General features: G+C 34.7%; 1 protein-coding gene across 4 annotated transcripts in view; it reads right to left on the bottom strand.

Annotated features, from left to right (window-relative positions):
• Positions 1-22,156, bottom strand: part of PTPN12 (protein tyrosine phosphatase non-receptor type 12) — an 81,648-nt gene that overhangs the window by 27,812 nt on the left and 31,680 nt on the right. For 2 of the 4 annotated variants that reach the window (XM_042793138.1, XM_042793136.1), the window contains exons 2-12: positions 20,769-20,858; positions 20,307-20,415; positions 16,536-16,612; positions 15,415-15,510; positions 14,343-14,381; positions 13,470-13,541; positions 10,437-10,496; positions 6,922-7,064; positions 5,416-5,482; positions 4,714-4,791; positions 4,516-4,614 (exon numbers count right to left, since the gene is read on the bottom strand). In XM_042793138.1, coding sequence (XP_042649072.1) covers positions 4,516-4,614; positions 4,714-4,791; positions 5,416-5,482; positions 6,922-7,064; positions 10,437-10,496; positions 13,470-13,541; positions 14,343-14,381; positions 15,415-15,510; positions 16,536-16,612; positions 20,307-20,415; positions 20,769-20,858 — 930 coding nt within the window. The remainder of the gene's footprint in view (positions 1-4,515; positions 4,615-4,713; positions 4,792-5,415; positions 5,483-6,921; positions 7,065-10,436; positions 10,497-13,469; positions 13,542-14,342; positions 14,382-15,414; positions 15,511-16,535; positions 16,613-20,306; positions 20,416-20,768; positions 20,859-22,156) is intronic. The other 2 variants (XM_042793139.1, XM_042793137.1) reach the window with 1 other exon arrangement.

Below are 22,156 nucleotides of genomic sequence, written 5' to 3'. Positions count from 1 at the left end.
TTGAAAGTACTAGCAATGCCATATTTTGGGGAAAGTGTTTATTAATACAAGCTTCTAATAACAGATAAGGGTAAAACAAGGACTTGCAGTACTGTAATATGCTTGTTACTGTCAAGGGACAAAATTCAACACGAAATATTTTTTAAACAGATAGTAAACTTTATGTTGCTTGTTTTTTAATCAATTTTCCTTTTTCTACATACAGAACATCCAACTTGACAGAATTCTATCTGATTCAGACTTGCCAAGACAGCCATGGTTCACTTCAGATCATGGAAATACCTCTCCAGTAACTCATAAAATATTCTACTGATACAAATCTGACTGATATCTTATCTGATGATCAAGACTAATCAGCTCACATATGTTTCAAAGCTTCCAAACACAAAACCAAGTGTATTTTCACAGCAGTACCAACAAAACCAATGATGTTGAGAAGCACACAATTAAGGACTTAAAAATACATGACAACATGGTCAAGAGTTTCAGTGGGAATGGGGCTGAGACCAACACTCATATCCAATTTAATTGTTTGATAATTTAAGAGTGCTACTGGGGTGGAGGGAGAGAAAAATAGATGATAATTTCATAATCAGAAATGAGTCTTTTCTTATCAGAAAAAAGTTGCTTCTGAGCAACTTCATCACTGCCCTGAAATCTGGCTACTGTGGGGACTGTTGAAAGTACTCTATGTGAAAGAATATGAAGAAAGCTTTTCTTCATATAATTTCATGTACATACTTAATATTATATTAAACACTTCTCTAGTTCTATACATTCACAATATGTATAACTATATAGTAAGTAAGAGTATACAATTACTACATTATGCTATATCATATGTGCATTTTCTACGTGGTTTGGAATCCTTCTATCGAGTTCTAACAGAAATTCCAACCCTATTATAAGTCTACTTTCAAACACTGCATGTGGTTTTTTTGTTGACTTTTTACAGTATTGTTTCCAGCAGGGCAAACCTGGCAAGTTCACAGGAACACACGTTCAGGATTGTGTCTAAGCTACTATGAATACTGCTACTCGTTGCCAATCAGATTAACTTTTTACTGTGATGTTACTGGCAAACACTGCTTACAAAGCTTAGGTAACTCAATTCATTTCAAACACTGCTTGAAATGGGAAAAGTAATTGGACAACAAAACCATGAAACTAGCCCTTCAGAGTACTCCAACTCTTCAGAGTACTATCAAAATATAATAAACAAAAGAAAATTTCCTCTTTGCTTCAGTAGTATCTCCTATATAACTGACAGTAATATATTCAAGGTAGGCACATTCTTTTATTTGGAATTGTTTCCACTTATTTAATTCCACTAATTTAATTCTATAATTAAAACTCTTCACATGTACACACAATTGCTGTAGCATCTACAGGCAGAGTAGTATCTTGGAAGGAACCTCAGGATATTACATTATATTTATTAGAAAATATTTGAAAATTTTCTATATCAGAGTTTGTTTCCTTTTAAAAAACAAACATTCTGGGATCTAGCCTAGTTAGAAAACTAGGACATTTCTGGGGAAAACCAGGTGTTATATACAGCAGATGCTACATAACACCCTCGGAGGAAAAAAGGGAGTTTTTCTGGAATAGCAAAAACACTGTCTCCAGTGATCCTCAAAGTTTTGAGAATCAGGTTAAAGCAACAAGCAGATCTTTAACCAGCTATGTGAGATAGAAGACTACCTTAATAAAACCACAACAGAAGCTAAGCCTTTACCACTTAATTCCCTGAAGGCAAATTTCCTAACTAACAAACAAACAGTAGCAAATTTGGTTTTAAGTACTAAATTTTTAGATACAGCAGCTTTTTACCCACGAGCCTTTTTTTCCTCAACCCTCCTGCAGAAATGTTCAAGCTACAATATGAAGAAGCATCACTTACCAACGCAAGAAAGGCTGCACCTAGTCAAACTGAAAGATGCATTTTGCCCTGCTTCCAGCAGTTACCAAAAGGAAACTTACCGGGAAGAATAAAGACAGAGTAAGCATGCAGGGATCCTTGCCTAGGATGTTCTCCAACTGTTTGCAACTCTGGAATTTCATAGGTCACACAGTGGGCAAATTCATGGAAGAAGATTCCGAGATGATGAGATATTCACCTCAAAGCTAAGGCTTTCACCTGCAAGAGGCTCTGCAGTTTCATGCTGCATGAAGAACTATCTCCTTTTATATTAAGTCTGCCAGGTGTCACTGATACCCTTTAGAAAAGTTTAATAGAAATCAGCTTTTCACTGTTACTTAGCCTCTATCATATCTAACTTCAGCCATTTCTTTTCCAGCTCAATCTGGTTGTTCTTTAGATAGAACCTTCTAACACCTTTGATCCTTCTCCAAATTTTTAATACTTGAATTTTGTAGTACGCTTTTGACATAAGCAAACCAGACCTGCAGACTGCATTCAAGTTGCAAGGTATCTACACAATGACATTACATTCTCTGCTCTTATTAGTTTCCGAATAATTGCTAAAATCCAATTTCCTTTACAACTTATTGATTATACCAACATCACATCCAAGCAGAAGTCACAACTCACACTCCATCACTGCATATTCAGAGTTGGGATTTCTCCCTGTCTAACCCCCATGCACACTACTTCTGCATAATCTATTTGCTCTTGCTTTGTTGCTCAATCACTCAAATCTCTTACCATGTGCTACAGACAGCACTTGCCTTTGTTACAGACATAGTATCAGCATACTGTGCCACCTCCTTATTCAGATGTTTTGGAATACATGTAAATAATAAGAGACATTTTTGTTTCTATGTAAGAGTGCAGACACAGGTCAGATCAAAGTCAAAAAAACAGAGAATGCAGTAGACTGATTTGGCTATTATTTTATGACTAAAATTTAAGTAATTAGGATTCAATTCTGTACAAAGCTAACAAATCTGCACATCTGAAACCCTATCAAGTTCATTCCTCAGAAATAAAATGGAATTTTATTCACTTACCAGCTAGGCTAAATACCAAACCTATTACAAATTAAAACAGCGTGCCCTATCCATATTGTATTTAGTCCATCAAGTTTCTTGTCACATCTAAAGACCTCAGAACTATTGCATGAACTTATTTAAATTCTTAGGTGTTAACAGAAGGGCATATGCCTTTTTTTCAAGAATGAAAAACAGTTTAGACTTCCCAGTAAGCGCAGTATAAAACAGCTAAACTCCTAAAATTAAAGGGATACTTATTAATAAAGGCAGATTTAAAATTGCTTCCAGGTATTTTAAAAGGTCCTGAAGATAGAACTCATACTCCCTCTATATAGCTATAAGAGCCTACAGCAATTAGTTACTGAAGGGACAGGTAAAATTACTGAATAAATAAAACAGAATCCAAGAATGAAGCGTGGTACACAGTTCTAGACTGTGGAAGAGAGAAAGAATATATCAATCAAAAAAAATCCATTTTTCACATAGTGCCCAGTAGCAGCACTATGCAGCACATAAAAAGGGAAAAAACCTAGGGGGCATGAAATTTAAAGTGGAATGACAAAAACAGAAAAATCCTCAAATACTGTGATTAAGAATGAAGAATAATATTTTTCCAAAGTTGTTTTATCCCTTTGTTACAAGGGTAGAATATGAAGCTTCCGGACAAAGACATTTGTGAGTTATTTTTCCTTCTCCCCAATCTGTTCCAGTGCAAACAGTACTTCAACACAATGAGAACTTAGTAACATCATTCACTATCAGTCCTGCTCAACTACATCAAGGCTGTGTTGGGCCAAGACCAAGGCAGTACGCAACAGCATGTAATATCTAAGTCTCAGTTGCAGAATCAGATCAACGCTTATCTACTGGTTTAAAATTGGGCTCAACGCCACACTGAGGGGGAAGGAAGAAAAGACAACTTCAATAAAGTTTTTGTCTTTCAAGAGTTTAACAAACACAGATCAGCTAGAATTCATCTATACACACATATGTGTATTTATTTATTTATAAATGTATGCATATGTAGGCTATAGTTTTATTTTTAACTTGCTCTTTATTATACTGTTTAACAAGCAATTTGCAGAAGGTCAGGCTTAGACAAAATTTCATTTGCTGCCAATATATCAGAACTGGGGTAAGTACATCCAATCAATGCAACAGATCAGCTGTCAACTACTGCTACCTCACCAAGGTAAGGGCATGTTTCGCAATTTAGAAATTGAGTTAGAGTCCTGGATTTCATCCATACTAGAATTCTTTCTACTGCTTCCCCCACTGCAATTGCATTTGGTATATGTGGCAAATATTCCTTTAATTATCTGATTCAGCTTTGACAAACAAGTTCTCTCTGTAAGTTGAGTACAGGCTAGCTGTCCCTACTCAGCAAAAATCGCTTGTAGTCCAAACAAGTTCTGTATGTGCTTTAAAACAACTGAACACTTAACTTTAAAACTCCTTTTTTAACGTTAAAACTCCTTAACTTAGCTTCTGATCAAGCTGATCAGCTGATCAAGCTCCTATAACAGCTACAACTGACAAAGTCATATGGGAAAGACATACCACGCCATCTGCAATCTTCCAGTCTGCACAACTTTCATATTTTTGCAGTTGCTTTTCAAACAGTTGTGCTATGGCTCGATGGACAAGTTCATACTGCTCCTGTAATACATTACCGGATAAAAATTAGTGCATGAGATCTTTACAAAGAATGACAGTATATTAACGTATGTTAAAGATTAATTTAAAAACAAACTATACCTTTGTCTGCACTGCAGAATGCCTTTGTGTCCTCATTTCCTGTATTAAATTAAATACATTGAATTCTTCAGGTATTTTCTGAAATATAGAAGGAAGTGTATTATATTGACATAACTGTTTGTCAGAACAGCAATACAAAAGCTGTTAGACATCCAAAAGTACAACATTTGTAGGTAAAGTCAATCTGTTCTCTCCACACTGTAGCTATTCAGTTTTTTGTTTTAAAAAAGCAATTCCTCTCCAGAACTGGTCTTAAACATTTGATTTAGACTAGATGAGACCACTTCGATTATTTCAAAAATGAGACATTCAATAAAGGCATTAATATGACACTGTAACATTAATGATGCTCCATAACCTAAAAAACCCAGAATGAAGTTATCCATGTATATCTGAAATATGAGGCTTTAGGAGCTGCAAGATTAAGCAGAGACATTTAAAAAGCTCAATTCAAAATCACTTAATATTGAAACGTATTAAAAAAATTTAGAATTTCAGTGACTTTTTTTAGATAAAAACTTGCCATCAAAAGAAAGTCAGTCCATACTAAAGCATGAATGCAATGAAACTAAACATCCAACCTGTCAAAAGAGTTCCAGAACATCTTAATCATCTCACTATTTTAGAATATTTAGGAGCTCAATCAATCACTGTTATGAAATGACAGAAAGCCACGAAATTTCTTCTTTTAAGATTCCTTACCCCAGCTTTAAGCAAATTCCATGTATAATCTATGGCACAGATGGCTCCTGTTCTTCCACATCCTGCACTATGAACATAAACAGTTGGGTGTGTTAGAAATTATTTTAATTTGTTAAAAACACACTATAACTTTTATATTTCCAGAGTCCACATGGAAAAAGAAAATAAAAATCCCTCAACTATCATTTTAAGATCACTAAACCTGGCACTATAGCATCTTAAAAATAAAAAAATTATCAGTGTAAAGTGCAAAATGGATCTCTGAAGTTTGTAATGCAAGTTTCTCCATAGCCAACTGGAACTGCAATCATGAAAGATGATTTAATGCTGACATCTTTACTGCTTATTGTCACACTGTGACTAGTTACCACTGCTTCAACAGTAGGGCTTTTGTTGAAGTTTAGTGATAGATCTGTTATATGGCAAAACAGGATATGTTTAAAGACTTCCCACCTTCTTCTGATTTAGTATTATATCTGTATTTTCTGCTTTTTATCTAGAGAATTTAAATGTGAAAGTTATAAAAAAAAATGACAGTGAAGTATCACATTTCTTCTTCCTAATAGTATGAATTTCTCTATTTTACACATAGAGTTATAATGCATGCATATATATTAAATTTATATTGTAAATAACCAACCCTCACAACTGTATTGACATTCAAGAGAAACAGGACAAAGTAAAATGGATTTCAGTGCTACATAAATTTTTTATGGTTTAAATCTCAGTTATTTAGAGTAACAAGTTAAAAAAGAATGCAGCTAAGACAGTAGATTTCTATACACTTTGAGAATAACCAAGCTCTAAAAAGTTAATGAGCCCCAACCTCCTGGTTTATGATTCTGAATTCAGCTTTTATGACATATAAATCATTAACCTTTGTTGCTTTAAACAGTGTCAAGTATCATAGGCAAGAACTTTTCAGAGAAATTGTCAGAAACGATTAATTCACCAAAACATTTTAATGGCAGTTTAGTTTCACCAGACCTTCTGTTAGCCAAATTTCAGATCAAAGATGAAACTGCTGCTCAGAAGCAAAGACTTACCAACTGGAAACTACAGCCTGCTCATGAGAGATCTTTTTTGTCGTATTAGAAGACAGACAGAAAAGTTTTTGGGTAGGGATGTACCTGCTATGTAGTCTCTCCTATTGAGAATGGAGCTTTCCCCCCATATGATCTTCAAAGTCTATTTTGTGCTAATGATGATTTAAATGTCTTAAGAACCACAAAACTGTTTCCTTTTCAAAGACTAATTCTTTTCTGATTGATATTCTGTCTTAAACTGAAATAAAAGCAAAATTTCACTATGGCATGAGTGTTAAGACAATGAAGACTGTTGATTTTGAGTCAAGTTTTGATATGACAATATATTCCTTTTAAGAAAACTTAAATTCTGATTTAGAATCAAACTAATGCATCTCATACCAGAAGTCTATACTTAAAAAAAAAAACAAAAACAAAAAACCCCATGTTTATAAACTTGAAAAATAAATATATTTGATACCTGCAGTGTATGCAAATTGGTACATCTTCATGTTCCTGGTATTCTCTCATCAAGCTGATCATGTCCAGAATAGAATCAAAAGATGAAGGGACATCATGGTCAGGCCAGTTAACATAATGAAATTGATAGACACTACGAGTCTCCTGAGGGAGAGAGAGGGAGGAAGGTGTTAGTGATAATACATATTTGAGGAGTTTGTATGAAAAGTAGTTCTCCGAACCTTCACTTTTTGTATGATTAAACATGGACAAGCAAAGCCATTTACTGTATTAAAAAAACCCTGCAGCTTATACTACTTATTAAACCAAAAAGGAAATTCTGAAGCTGTATTTTGAGTGCTGCTAATTCATAGGAGAAAGCACTATGAGACACTTCACAGAAGCTCCTCTCTATAATATAGGGGTTGAAGGACCCACAACATTGCACTGTGTTAAAAGATTCTCTGTCCTTACAGTCTTAAACCTTGAAAGGGAGAAAGGAAAGGAAAGCCCACCATTAAAGGTGGTTCTTCCAATTGTACTCCAGTAATTTACATTGGAAAAAAACATCAGGGGGTGTGTGGGTAGGTAGGTGTTTGTTTTGTCACATTACAAAATAAAGTTTGTGTGTGCATGTGCACATGAATGCAGATGGAAATTAAGAAAGCGAGAGAAATAATTCAGGATCTCTCTAAATATGAATTACACTTGCAACAACAATAAGTAAACTTCTCTTCTAGTTACCTCACATTACAATAGTACTAAACACAAGGTAAGAAGCAGGCTTTAGAACCGCCTAGTTACCCCACTACCTCAATCCCTCAAAGACCAAAACCTCTTTCTCCTCATCATCCAAACCATCCACAGTATAGATAGTTCCACTGCACCCTTCCATACTGTTGTCACACCTCTGGATTCTAGGATACCCTCAAAGTCATGTACTAGAGAGGCGTGGGAATTTTTTGATCAATGTTACAGGTTACAAGTTTCAAGACCTATGCTATCTTCTGTTTAGTTATTTGAAAAGCAACATAGTGGGCTTCTTGAACAAGGAAATTTGTATTGTCTTCCAACTGAAGCAACTATTTTTGACGTTTGGCTTTTGCCAGCCCCGTGGAAGCGCCATAGCTACTAAAACCAAGAGAAAATCCAGCTTAAGAAATGAAATTTTAAAAATCCAACTTATTATGTAAAATCAATGTCATCAGTAAGGAAGAAGAAAAGTTACAGCTGCCTATTAAGGTCCACCAAGAACTTTCACTTAATTACATTTAAAAAGACAAAGCCAGTGATTTCTCACATTAGCAGAACTGTCAGGGAAAAAAAATTCCAAAATTTATTCTTTTCATATGGAAATTAAAAATGAAAAGGAACCTTCACAGTCCTCTTTTTACTGCCACTTTTTAAGAAAGAACCTGGTGTTTTAGCTTAAAGTGTTCTTCAAATTTCAAACTGGTCTTCCTCCTAAAAATTAGAATAGCTGTGCATATTTACATGAATTTTAATTTCTTTTGCATAGTATTTTGTACAATACTCCCTTGAAAATTTTACATAAATGACAAAATTTTCATTATTCTTGAAAATCAGAAACTAAACTTAAATGGGTATTACTTTATACCACAAATACATATTTTCCTCCCCAGTTCAAACCTACACTTAGAGTTCTTTAAAGTAAGATGAAAAGTCAGTAATTCATCACCAAAATGTGTGCTCAGAGAAATACTGAAGCAAATTTGCCAGGTAAATCTGAAGAAAGATCATTTTATCAATTGCCTAGATTTGAGTATCAACATATCTTGTTAATCCTTTCACTTACATTACTCCTTAAAGGAATGTAAACTTCGAGCTCTTTACTAAAATCAAAAGTACAGTGCGAACTGTAGCTTTTTGTTACTACTTATTTTTTATGTAGTACACAGGCATCCTGTAAAAATTAACTGGAACAGAATGCATGAAAGTCAACTAGCTAAACATGATTCACATGTATAGTATATGCAAACAGAATATAAATTAGTTACAGTTTCTGAAGTAACCAGTTCCCATGATATTCAGGTATTAACAGTATTGCTTTGGAGTTTTTGATATCTTTTCAGTTTTAAGTGCACCAAAAAATGCTGCAAACCCCACAGTTATTATGCAGTTAATTTCTCAAATCTAAAGTTTCATAGCACACTCAGTTAGGAGCACTCAGGACACACTAACAGAAATGGACTGATTAAGTTCATGTATACCACCCAAGCACCTACCAAGCTACTGCAGACAAAAATTAGCCCCCTCATGACTAAAGTTTTCATAGCTGCTGTGATATCAGTTGTTCAAATGGAACAGAGCATTGCTAAAGAAAACATAACCGTAAGTGAGACTAACCTGTAATAAATAATTTCTTAATACAGGATGACAACTAAAATGACAGGTATTCTGTAAAACAGACTGTCAGCCTTCAAGTTTTTGCAGGACAGCTCCATGCATTTTTATTTACTGACAGTTGCTTTTCAGAAAACTACACAGTCACCTCAAATCTGATGCTTAAGTTTGCAAGAAAGGCTTAAATCATTCATCCTTAACACTTATATGAGACTGCAAGTGCTTTTATTTCATGGAAAATATGACAATTTTCACAACTAACATAACATACTTTGCTTATGAAGTAAGTCTTATGTTCTACAGTAGTTTGTGTCATTAGTTTTCACGAAGATGAATAAACTTATTTTATTCTATAAGGAGACTAATTGTAATCATTTACAGTTGCCGACTTACCAAATAGTGTAAATGAATTTGTTTACCAGAACACTTGTCTGGTAAGCCAATTCTATATCTTCAACACTAGAGTATCAAATCTTCAAGAATTCCAAAGTCTTGAGCTCACTTTTAAAAGTACATTTTGATCTTGACCATTGAATATTTTACATAAATTCCCCCCATGCAGAAGTTCTCCAACCAAGAGACAATGCAATTAAATTTAATCAAGAACATTCCATATTTTTCATATTTCAATTCCAAAAGAATAACCTCTTACAAGCTTGAGTGAGAAACTTTAGGAAAAAAAATAAATCACTAAGTTGTTGTCATTCTTGCTTTATTTTTATTTGGCAATACAAATAATATTAACGGGCATCAGAAATATCTTTTAACATTGTAAAACCCAAAAGTAACAAGTATACATACTTCACCCAAAAAGAAGTTAAACAGACGAAATTGGGGTTTTGACAAGTTTGGTTCAGTTTTTCATTGTATGTTCAGTTGGGGTAGACAGTGAAATTCTCCTAGGGTGACAGAAGCTTTCTAGTTGTTAACACATGCTATTGAAGACCATCACACACCTTTGGCTAACCAAGAACATACATAAAAGACAAATGAAGAGTTTCACTACTCTTTTCTTATATACTAAGCTTAACATCACTTCTAAACTTGATCTACATACATACAGAGTCAGCACCTAAAAAAGTGAAGATATTTTCATGAGTATCCTCCACTGTATCATTTTAGAGACCTTTGAGCAACCATTGAAGCTGAGATCAGAAGTGAACATATACTTACATTCTGAAATTCAAGTAATAATGTTCTAATGAAGTAATCTGTTCTTGCTTGCTCAGCTTCCTAAATATGAGAAAACAGTAGTAAGTTGGAAAAAGAGATCAATATGCAGAAAACAGGATATAACTGATAACCCAACCTTTAAACTCAAGTGTCTTTTTTTTTTATTTACTGATATTGTATCTATGATTTCCCTAAAAGATGAGCAATCAAAATATTCATTTTAGAACAGCAGCAACTTAGCTTGCTACACAAGGTATCTGTGAAAGGTGTTACTTCTATCTAAAATTAAAATGTTTTTCCAAACCAATGTGTCTAGCCTGCTCCTGAAATCAATGAACCTTGTGAGAGTATTTCAAAGTAATACTTCTTTATTTCTCCACACATTTATTTTACAGATTGCCTCCCACAGCCATGCTTCTATAACAGTTCTGCTGTATAAATTTCAGCCTCTTACCACACTATCATGTGACATCATCTTTCATTTTTTTCCCCTTCTATTATTTTCAACTAAGTGTGCATCTGAATATATCACTGTAATTATCTTGTTCGTAGCCAAAAAGCACAGCATCTAGGCTCCCAGGATTTTCAAATCTGCCTTTGGAACATCAAGGGAAGTTTGTACTGTACACACCAAACAATACTAATGTACTTAAATTATCAGTAATATCACAATTTGAAGATGCCTTTAAAAGCTTAACATTACAGCTTCCCACAGTGCATTTAAGAGACTGCATATATACTTTAATGTGTTCCTATCTGCTACTGGGAATTTACCATTTTCCATCAAGAAAACAATCATGATGCCTTGCAGGTTTATAGAAAATAGTAGGTAGCTAGCAGCAATGGAGCCCATATTTAGCATTGTACCCACAGGTACTACATTCTCAGCTGTATCTGAGACATCAACAACGAGGTACACACAACCTCTTTTCACAGATACCTGTCAGGTATGTGACCATCACCCACTAGGTACAGGGCAAAAAAAAACAAACACAAAATAACCTCAAACCGACAATTTTTACGTCGATTTACTGTAGGAAAAGGTTACTCAATCTTTATAGACTAATATTTCTAAGTATATGCTTTCCTGAGAAGATGAACTTGAAGTGTACTTAATTCTTGCTAGACTATTTCAAAGTAGGATTAAGAACAGCTCGATAAACTGGCATGCTAGCTTTATCTGAACAACTTAAAGCACTTCAGTTAGAAAATAGCAATTCCTGTCCAAACCCACATAATTTTGAGTGAAGGAAAAGAAAAAGCCAGTTTTGAGATCAATTTGGAATGGATCACTTCCACTGTTTTAGAGTAAGTGAACAGGTACAGCTGAATTTACAGAACATAAACTCCAGTGTAAAAAGTTCACAGTAAGATCATTTATACTGATGATGGTTATACTCAACACTAACGCCAGGTTTCATTCACATCCTAGTACTAACTAACAGAACATAATAGAACCTGATTAAACTACCAGGTGGTAAGATTAAAAATAAAGACACAAGGAAGTGTTTTCTTCCAACAACACAATGATGTGAATTAAAGTGAAAAAAAAAAAAAAAAAACAAAACCCAAACAAAAAAAAGTTTGGCAAATTCATCATTCACTGCATTGTAAAACTATTGATAAACCAGGGGCAACACCCAATTAATGAAGTCCTGCTAGTTCATCACTAGAAGCCAACAAAAAAGAAAAGGATCATCCTATATGTGTCTTACTTTCTATTCTCCTCCCTTAAGCAATTAGGCTGTCATTGAACACAATGTGATAGCCTAGAAGGCCCTTGGTGTCACCTACAAGTGAAGGCTATATGATCACAACTTCAAGAGCTAAAAGTCAGACAAACAGGCCAAAAATGTGTTTAAAGCAGGAAGGACTAAAGAGACATGAACAGGTGTGTACAAAGGCAACGAGATATTATTACACATAAAGCAAGCTGACCATACTGATTTTAGTTGCTATGCTCCCACACACCATATCCTCACTCATGCCCTGAAAACCTCACAGTTAAAGTGAATTTCTGATATGTGAGTGCTACCCTTTTGTGAAATGGTAATTACACCATAACGTCTTTTACTAACTAGCTTTCTCTACCAATGGAAAGGTTATTGCAAAAACCCGTTGGGGTTTACACTTGTGCAATGCTGAGATGACAGGTGCCATGGAATGATTACTTTCAATTCCCTACGGTGCTTGGTGGAAGAGATACCCACAGTCCCTCTTCCTGCCTATTAATCTACCAGAAATCCTTATGTTACCACTTATGAGCAAGTATCAAAACTGGAAGAGGGTCAAATAGTTATGCTCAGAGATTAGAACTCCTGGTAATGCTGACACAACATGCAATCAAAACTTTCAGGTTTCCTCCATATTTCTGGAATCATAGCTTACTTAACAGTTACCCCTCAGGAATCATCCAGGAAAAGAACCATCTCATGGTGATCTGCTACTCATTTTTTGTTTTTATTTTAAAAGCAACAGTTGAAAAGAAGCAAAGGAATTATTTTCAAATAAACCTGTAGCTGTTACCAACAGAAACAAGTTTAAAAAAAAATTATGAGTTTAGTTTGAATTTTCTTTATTTATGGTAATTAACTTTATGTTGCTTAAAGAATATAACCTATTCCAGTGTCACTTTCATTTCTCATGCATATCCAGAACACACAAGTCATAAGGGAGAGAAACAACTGCACTAATATCTGATTCCTTGAGTATGGTACAGACATTCAAAACTACATCATGCAAAGCTAAAGAAATGATACATAAAAAGATACAAGACCAAAGCACACAGGTTCTGCACTAAAAAAAAAAAAAAAAAAAAGAAAAAAGAAAAAAAAAAATCACGGAGGATTCAAAAACCCCCATAGCTTAGATACATACGATGTTTTCCGCTGCATTCTTTTGAGAGTCTTTGTGTAATATCTGGTACCAAACAATTAAAGAAGCATTTGTTTTGTATTACAAACTGTTTGTTGAACAGTTAAGTTACAGAAGCATTAAATCCTTCCGAATTAATTTATAAAGCTTTATACTTACACAAGAAACACGAAATGGTCCAAATGTTACAGCTGCTTCTCCATACAGAGGCCAGTAACGTTCACATTTTTTCTGTTAATGCAAAAATTCCTAATTTAATTCATGTGTAGTACTGAAAGAGGATGATGATTAACAGAAGTGGAACAGGCAAAATGATAATCCCAAATGCCTTATTCTCTCTCTTATTTGGTGCTCTTCCTTAACATCTGCCCACTGGTGCCTTGCTGGACTTCTTTTAAGATAGCAAAATATATTTTCTTTTGGATACCAAAAGAAAAGCAAAACCAAAAACCCAGATGACCAAAAAATACAGCCAAAAGACACTTTGTAAATTAGGACATGAACTTCATGACTGTCTATAAATGTGCAAGCATGAGTCATACAGAGGGAAGAGATGAGAGCTCATTTAGTTTTTGTGAAAGTTTGGAGTTTGCAATACTGGCTCACATTTTCTTGCCTTCTTGGGTCATAAGAAAATAGCAGAGAGATTTAAAAGACAAACTGTATTTGCAGCTGTATCAATTGACAGGAAATTCTGAAGGACTCAGGATTCTGATAGTTGGCCTACATCCCACAAAGAGCAACATTTTTTTCCATAGTGCTATGACCAAAACCAGACCATTGGTACAGTTCTCTATACAAACATGTATATTCCACTGAAATGACACCTAAATAATAATGTAACACCATAAATGGAGCAAAGAAAAGCAGTCACATTCACTATTTTCTATGCATACAAATATAAGGATAAGTATTCTCATTCAAACTGGCAGATTATTTTTACAGTTAGACTTAGCATATGAATCTTCATAGGTATTGGCATATTGCCCCACGTGGGCAATGCTCATTTAGTTTTGGATTTAGTATACATACCCTTCCCATTTCAAATTCTCGACAGGCCATTACAATTATCTGAAAAGAATAAAAGACACTGGAAGTTAGCTGGTTTTAGATCAAGTAAATTCACGAACACTTTACCACTTGCTTCTGGCTGGGCAGATACTGATACTCCTTAACTGGTTACTACTGAAGAGACAAATTAATACTGTTTTCCTACCTGTAGGTGCATGCTCTTTTAATTCTAAAATAATACCCAAGTTTTATCCATAAACCAACCTACAACACTAGTACAACACTGTAAAACTACTTAATCTGAATTCACTGTAATCCTGTACAAAGACCTTATTTATTACAGTCAGGCTGAATAACAGTCTAAACAATTATAAAAATATAGAACCACTTTCCAGCTGAAAGAAACATCACTGTACTTGCTTAAAATTACATAGACTGCTTAAAATAGGTGCAAAAGCTTATTTAAAAAACAAGAATCAGATTTCTTAGGTGAAGCTATTTCAGATCATTTAATGTGAACAGCACAATAAAAATGCACCAACAGGTAAGCTATTTGTTACAAGTAACCATGATTTAAGTGTCTGATAAAACAAAAAAATATTTTCAGAAATAATTTGTTGAACATACCCAATTTTAAAAGTACTTAAAGGTTAAGTCCTGATAATACCTGCTTAAACAGATGTATAATATATAAACCAATAAGCAACCCAAAACTAGCATAAATAGAAAGGCAGGGATTTATTTTTTCTTTTGTTTCACATGCTGCTTCTGGTTTTGATTCTGTCAGTCTACATTAACTCAGAGTTTTAAGGTCTCCTACAGGACAGCTAAAACCAAGCACCAACCTATTCATAAGTATACATGATTTCATACTCATTCAATAAAATTGTTACTTTGAATTTACCTTATTAAATATAATAAATAAAATTAATTATATCTAGAATGCTATTTAAACTACAAAAACAAGATTTGAGAAGTAAATGGATTAAATCACTACCAACATTTTTTTATACTAATAGAAGGCAAAAGATACACAATTACTATATAATGAAATAAGGTAATACCCAATTTTGGTTTTTAAGTAGGTACTTACGGCAACATTGTATTCCCATATCATCCTCCAGAAGTCTATTACTGTATTTGCTAATGGTCCCTGGGTAGCAACATATGCTTTTGGCCCATGTACTCCCTAGGATTGCACAAAGGAACCATTAAAGTTTATAAAGGAAGTTTATTTGCACTGAATAAGAAAAGGCTTTAGGTTATTATCATGTAACAATTAGAATATCTTCTTTTTTGGGGATAAAACAGGAAGAGTGAATATTAAATGAGTCCCATTTACATTAGTGGGAATTCTGCTGGTGATTTCAAGGGGGACAAAGACTATAACTGCTACTGTGCTGCTAGAGATTAACAGAAAACATTAAGTTTCTGTATGTTTAGATTCTGAAGATTCCCTTTAAGTCCATATTTTTTTTGCTACTCAAACATGTAATGATGAAAATCTAGAAGTTTTTCTGCTTAAAAGCATCCCCTTGAACAAATTTAAGTTCTACCCTGCCAGTAACACCACATTTCAAAAATCCAAACTTTTAAAGTTTATTTTATATAAAGGTTGAAGACATTTACATTTACCTTTTCAGGCTAAACATTCAAGAAGTGAGATTTATAGGAACACCTGCTTCTGAATAAGCATTACTGTGTAGAAACAGCATCAGAATAAGGCTACAAGGAAAGCCCAAGATATTCACACTTTGAAATAAAAGGTTAACAGACTTTCAGCCAAATTCTGGCTTCTCTTTAAGAATGTTAGCTATAATTCCATTGCCACACTTCCGCCATGAACAGCAAGAAGTGCATATTAACTTATAAAATTTGTCAAATGCCTGTTTAATGATCCTTAAAATAGCCTCTCTTACAATCTGGTATTTTTAACACTATAAAAATGTTAAAACAGTCATGTCTGAATTTGCCGGTGGTATAAAGTTCCAATTTGGTTGCTTGCCACTTTTTATATTACACTTAGAGTAATATTAAAACTTAAAACTTACAAAATTTTTTACAAATGGCATCATGTTTGCAAATTTAATCAAGACGTAATAGAAGAAAATCTTCCCTCATAGCTTTAAACTCTTATCTCTAATATTAAAACTGCACTGATATGAAATAAAAGCTTAAAAATAATTTAAGAACTGTTAAGACGGTAATACATACCTTAATAAAGTTTGCATTGATGTAGTCTGAATCTTGTGGGGGAGTTTTTAAGGTCAATTTAACCCGGCTATGATCAACTAAAAGAAGAATTGATTTTTGTTAACAAGAACTACAAAACTTTTAAATCGATATGTAACAGTAAACATAATACATATAGTACATATTATAAGTAGAGAAGAAATTAAGTATCAAAGAATGCTTCCCAAAGATAAGGCATGCAAGCAAGCCAGCCAGCTAATTTCATTTATAGGTGAACCAACTCAGGTAGGGATAAGCAGAGTAGCTCCTACTGCTATCTGCTTCTGATGCTCAAGTTCACAGAGTAACAGTTACTGGAATTCCAAGAGAAACTCATTACAGAGAGTTAAAACTCAAATGATCAGCAGTAATCAAAATTGTAGTTACACAGTACTGACAGAGATCATGATGGTCAGAATTAAAGGCACATTTGCAGAAAGCAGAGAGAATAAAACACCAGTGCATAGTTAAAGCAGCCAGCAGGTCTTAAAGTCTCTGCCATGGAGGACCCCAAGTATTACAACATGAAGTATGCACTGGGGTTTATTGCTCAGGCACAGACTGACTTCTAACCCCAAAAAACTGGGCTGGGAACTTTGCTGGGGCACTTCTAAACTAGAAGCAGTAGATTCCTTTATTTAGGGGGTTTTGACATTTCAAGTTTCTGCCTCAAGCATTACTGACTGTCTCAGAGAAAGCTTCTTAAGAAAACAGATCTTTGGAGACCAAAATGCTTAGCAGTCTTAAAAATAGCCTTTATTACTTGTTGACAGAATAAACTAAACATCTTGGAATTCTTTTTGGCGTTGAAAAAAAGTGCATCTTTAATACAAAAGCAACTTCATTATTCCTATTTAGAAGGAGGGTAGGTGGTTGGCAGGTTCACGAGTCCTTCCAGCTGTTATTGATACCAATACTTCCTAGCTATCACATAAAATTCATTCAAACTATCTTTACACTAGAGGCTGTTTTAGTTGAAAATCCAGAATTAAAAAAAACAAAATTATCTTCAAGCTGGGGAACAGAAGTATCTGCAGAAAGAGCAACTGCTCAAGCAATTTCTGTTACTTTCTGTTCCCAGGGTCAATTCCTCAACCACAGAACAACTGCTAAAACTTTTCCTAAATTCAAGAAAAAACATAAAGAACGGGTCTATTTAAAAAGAGGGACTATGGTTTGCCTTTTTTTTTTTTTTCCCCCCAAAACATCACTGGCAATAAACTAGGGAACCATGCCCACAAGAAGTACATGCTAAGACCTGTTTCTATACAGAAACAATATCCTTGCTTCCAAGACAGTGAATTTTCTGCCAGAGTCCTGATAACATGCAAAAAATGTTTGTGTTACCATGTAATGCTTCCTAAAGAAGCACAAGTGTAGATTACAAGACATTTAGATCACAGATCTAAAGACAATGCACTCACATAAAGGCCTAGAGAAACCCTTAAAAAATATTACACTCACATATATGTTAAAGCAAGAACACTTTATAAGCATGCAATGGTGCCACAGACTTAATACTAAAAACTACTTTTACGTGGCAGGTCAGACTAATTAAAGTGGTAGGCTAATGAGGGCTTCTATCTTCCCAGCACAGTAGACCCAAAATTCTAGAGTAGTTTCCAAATGTCAACATTTCCAGCCTGACTGCATCTGCCACAGCTCAGCTCTTTCAGAATTTTAGGTCTGGAGTAGAATTCTCCAAGAAAAAATCCACTGCAGGTTCCAGCTTCAGAAGATTTAAGTGCTTGGTTATTTACATATAGCTTAAATGTCAGTTCCCAATTACCAGTTGGTGTCTTCAGGTAACCAGTGAACACCATGTTTCATTTGACTATCATTTAGGATGGCTTTGTAAACTGTAATATCAACATGCAAGCATCTTTTATGCTGAACCCAGTATTGCATTAGTACTGAGGTAGTGATCTCTCTGCTAGCAGTAACAATTTCTGATAAATATACCCCTAATCTCCACTTAAGTCACATTTCTAAGTTCCTTTCTGGATTCATAAAAAATAGGCAAGGTATTAACCCCCTCCCTCCTCCAAACACCTCCTGGCTTTCATTTCTGTCAAGCTGGTCTCCCATCACTTTATTGCTGGAAACTTTGGATGCTTGAAGATACTCTCACTTTAACTGAAAATATATCTTCAACTTTCCTCAATGTCAGCTTTGAGGTTTGCTCATTTTCCCCACTGTGATCTGTGCACCCCTTCAGGTCCCAATGACTCAGGTTTTATTTTTCTGTAGATGAAAGAAAAGCACATCCACCACTCTAGTTGCAGCCATTCAGTACTGTAGTACCTTTTAAGTGTCTCCTTGATTCAGTTTAGGTGCTACCAAGGTTTTGCTATATTGCTCATGATCTACCAAAACACTGGGGGGGGGGGGGGGGGGGGGCAGTGGAGGGAGGGAAGAAAAAAGAGTATAATAACTCTTAATTAAAAGACAACAATAACAACTTCCTCTCTCTTTTTCACTCCATCCATTAAACATGATTCCTCCCAACTAAAAAAAAAAAAAAAAAAAAATCAAAACAAATAGGAAAACCCCAATGATATTTAACTATCTTGCTGCAGTTGAGCTTACTACCACATGTCTCTTCAACATATGATGTATGTTATATTCTCCAGCAAAATATGAACACATGTGCCTTTCCTTCTCATTGCAGCAGCAAGTGCTATGCCCAACTCTTTAAACAATCTAGGGCCTGGGGCTTTAGGGCAAAGTTTACCAATGCTTATTGTGCCAAGCACTGATAAACATTAAAAATACCAGCACTAGAAGACCAGAGCATACAGGTACACAACAATCTGAAACACACAGTAATTCAGTGGAGTTTATCTCTAGAACACATTTTGAAAGTGAAAGCTAATGATGCTTAAGACCATTTTCAACTTCAAATTGGTTATAAACCTCCTAACACTTCTGAGAAAGCTAAGCAAAGTAAAATATATCTGTTGCTAATCCTTGGGATATGAAAAACTGCATTTGTCAGAAGGCTCTGCTTTAATCTCACTGTTGGCTGTTCATATGGAGAAGCACAACAAGAGCTTCTGAAATACATGGCCTCACAAGCTGTGCAAAGTGGGCTTTTAACAGCCAATCTTGTCATTACAGATCACTGATCTCTTTTATCCACACATTGGTGGCTTTAAAATTTAAATTCTGCTCTGACTGTTGCTTCTGTGTTCGTACATTAAATAGAACTTAATTTGGGCTCTAGCAAAGCACAAGCCAAAGGTAATTAAGCACTGAAAGTTCTCTGACACTGTTTGCAGGATACAAGCAATCAAAAAAAAAAACCAAACCCACAAAAAAACCCCCAAAACAAATCAAAAAAAGCCCTATTTTACTTCAACCCACAATACCATGTTCCTTAAGGCTCCTTAAAATTTAATCTAGAGTTTATGCTGACATTTGTTTTCTACCATATACATCATGCTCCTAAGGAAAAAATACAGCTAAGTACCTAATAAAGTTCTAGACTATTCCGAGTGAAGATGAAAGTGTCAGCTTGCTATGGTGTAGGATCTAGGACACATTTTATCTTTAGATGATAGCTCTCCTAATAAGCTATACAATTGTTCACTTATTTTGCCTTCCAAGTTAAAAATAATTTTATGAAAGTTATCTTTTGGCAAATTAACTCAAATTTTGCCTTTCAGTAATAAGTAAATAGTAAAATTCAAAGTACATTAAGAATAACAAGCACTTTTCTTTGTTTTCGATTAGCATGTAATTCAGACTTACATGGCAATATATCTTTGTATCTATTCTTTTTAACATTTTCTTCTTTCTCTCCAGTGGCTGTTGGGTAGATCTTCTCTGTTCTGTATTTTGTTGATAATCTTCTTAATCTCTGAAAAAAAACATTTAAGTTATATTTTCAAGTCTCAACATAACAGAAACATCACAAGGTATCAGATTTATTGATGAAGATCACCACTCAGAAAAACCCCCTCTTCTCTCCTTTTGCAATTTTCACTATGATGAAGTTTAAAATTATCCAGTACTTCTAGCTCATCAGCAGTTTACAACCAAGTTGAAGCCAGCTCTATACATCATGAGACACGGAACTTTGTAAAGGCCACTACAGCACCAGTATGGAACACGGCTATATTTTATTTAGAAAATACATTGCCCTGTTAGGGAGTAACAACTGCATTAAGAATACCGGTGAGAAACAGAAAAAACTGTTACTGTTCAGAATACCTGGAGGAGGAGCAGAGGGCAGGATGGCTCAGGAACAGCAGTTAGCAGCTGGGACTTTGCTCTGAAGCACATGGCTTCCAACACTGACAACTGAACAGAAAGCAAAATCTCACTTTTAACAGGCATCAACTGCTAACACCCAACTCCCGTTGAGTTTCAAGTTCACCCAGAGAAAGAAGGTCCCTGCCTCTCAGGTACAAGGTGTTCGCAATTAGGATGAGTGACAGGAGGGCTGCTGTATTCACAACAATGTGTCATTTTTTTCCCCCCTCCGTCTATTTCACATCCTACAAACTTGAAACAGTCAAAACCTCTAACAAAATTCAGCCCATGCCTTCCAGCAACCTAAAGAAGATCAATACAGCTTTTATCATGCCACTCAAATTAGGCCTTTACAACCTTAAAACTGAGGAGGAAGAAAAAGGTATAAATTCTCTTTTGGGGGAAAAAAAAAATACAAGAGGAACCAGCAGTGCTTGTTATTTTAGACTGTGTAGACATCCAGATTTAAAAAGGAATCTTAAGAACTCAGAAAGTTAACTCTGGCTTCCAGCTAAAGCTAGGTGGTTGCAGCAAAACCAGCCACTCTATTGACACTGACATGGTGGAGGTATGTAAGATGATCAAGAGGAAAACGGAGAACGTTGCTTCAAAGTAGTTTAGTATCTCCACTGAGTGGTACTGGTAGAAGGATAGAAATTGTTCATGTTCGCCTCCCCCCATCTTTAACACTTTATTATCACCCTTGAAGACCCAAAATGTTCATGGCTTGCTTTCTTTTGGAGAAGTGGGACAATGGGGGAGTTTGGTTGCTGGTTAAAATATAAATCTTGTTTATCACTATGCAACAACATACAGGCAGAATGTCATTATAAATACGACAAATTGCTTGGAAAGTCAGTTTTCTTCTCAAGTGCTTCTAAAACTACTACAACATTTGGAAGACTCACTGCACATTTCAATTTTTTAAAAAAGAAAGAAAAATTAATTGGCAACCCAAACCGTCCAATAATTCTTCCAGAAAAAAAAAAAAAAAAAAGAAAAAGAAAAAACACACAGAATTCAGCACTTCTGTTCCATACAGAAATATACTTCCATAAAACTGGATATATGAATAAACAGCAAATTTTATGTGCAAATGTGGATAAAACTTTGCATTAATTTAGTTGAATAATATACATCTAATAATTCATGAAAGTGGCATTTACAGAACAAAAACAATGGCAAGGTAAAAAATAATTAAAAAAAAAAAAATCAAGAAGTACCAGTTTTCAGACAAATTTTTTTTCTCTTCCCCAAATCACTGAACTCTAAAAAGAGTAACAGAACTAGCACGCAGGGGTTTTCTTCTTAAAATGCATTGTTCTTGAAAAACTTGCAATGAAGAA

The sequence above is a fragment of the Tyto alba genome, unplaced genomic scaffold (genome assembly GCF_018691265.1).
Source record: "Tyto alba isolate M040663 unplaced genomic scaffold, T.alba_DEE_v4.0 Super-Scaffold_2, whole genome shotgun sequence".
Lineage (NCBI taxonomy): Eukaryota > Metazoa > Chordata > Aves > Strigiformes > Tytonidae > Tyto > Tyto alba.
This window is presented reverse-complemented; position numbering and strand designations above follow the sequence as displayed.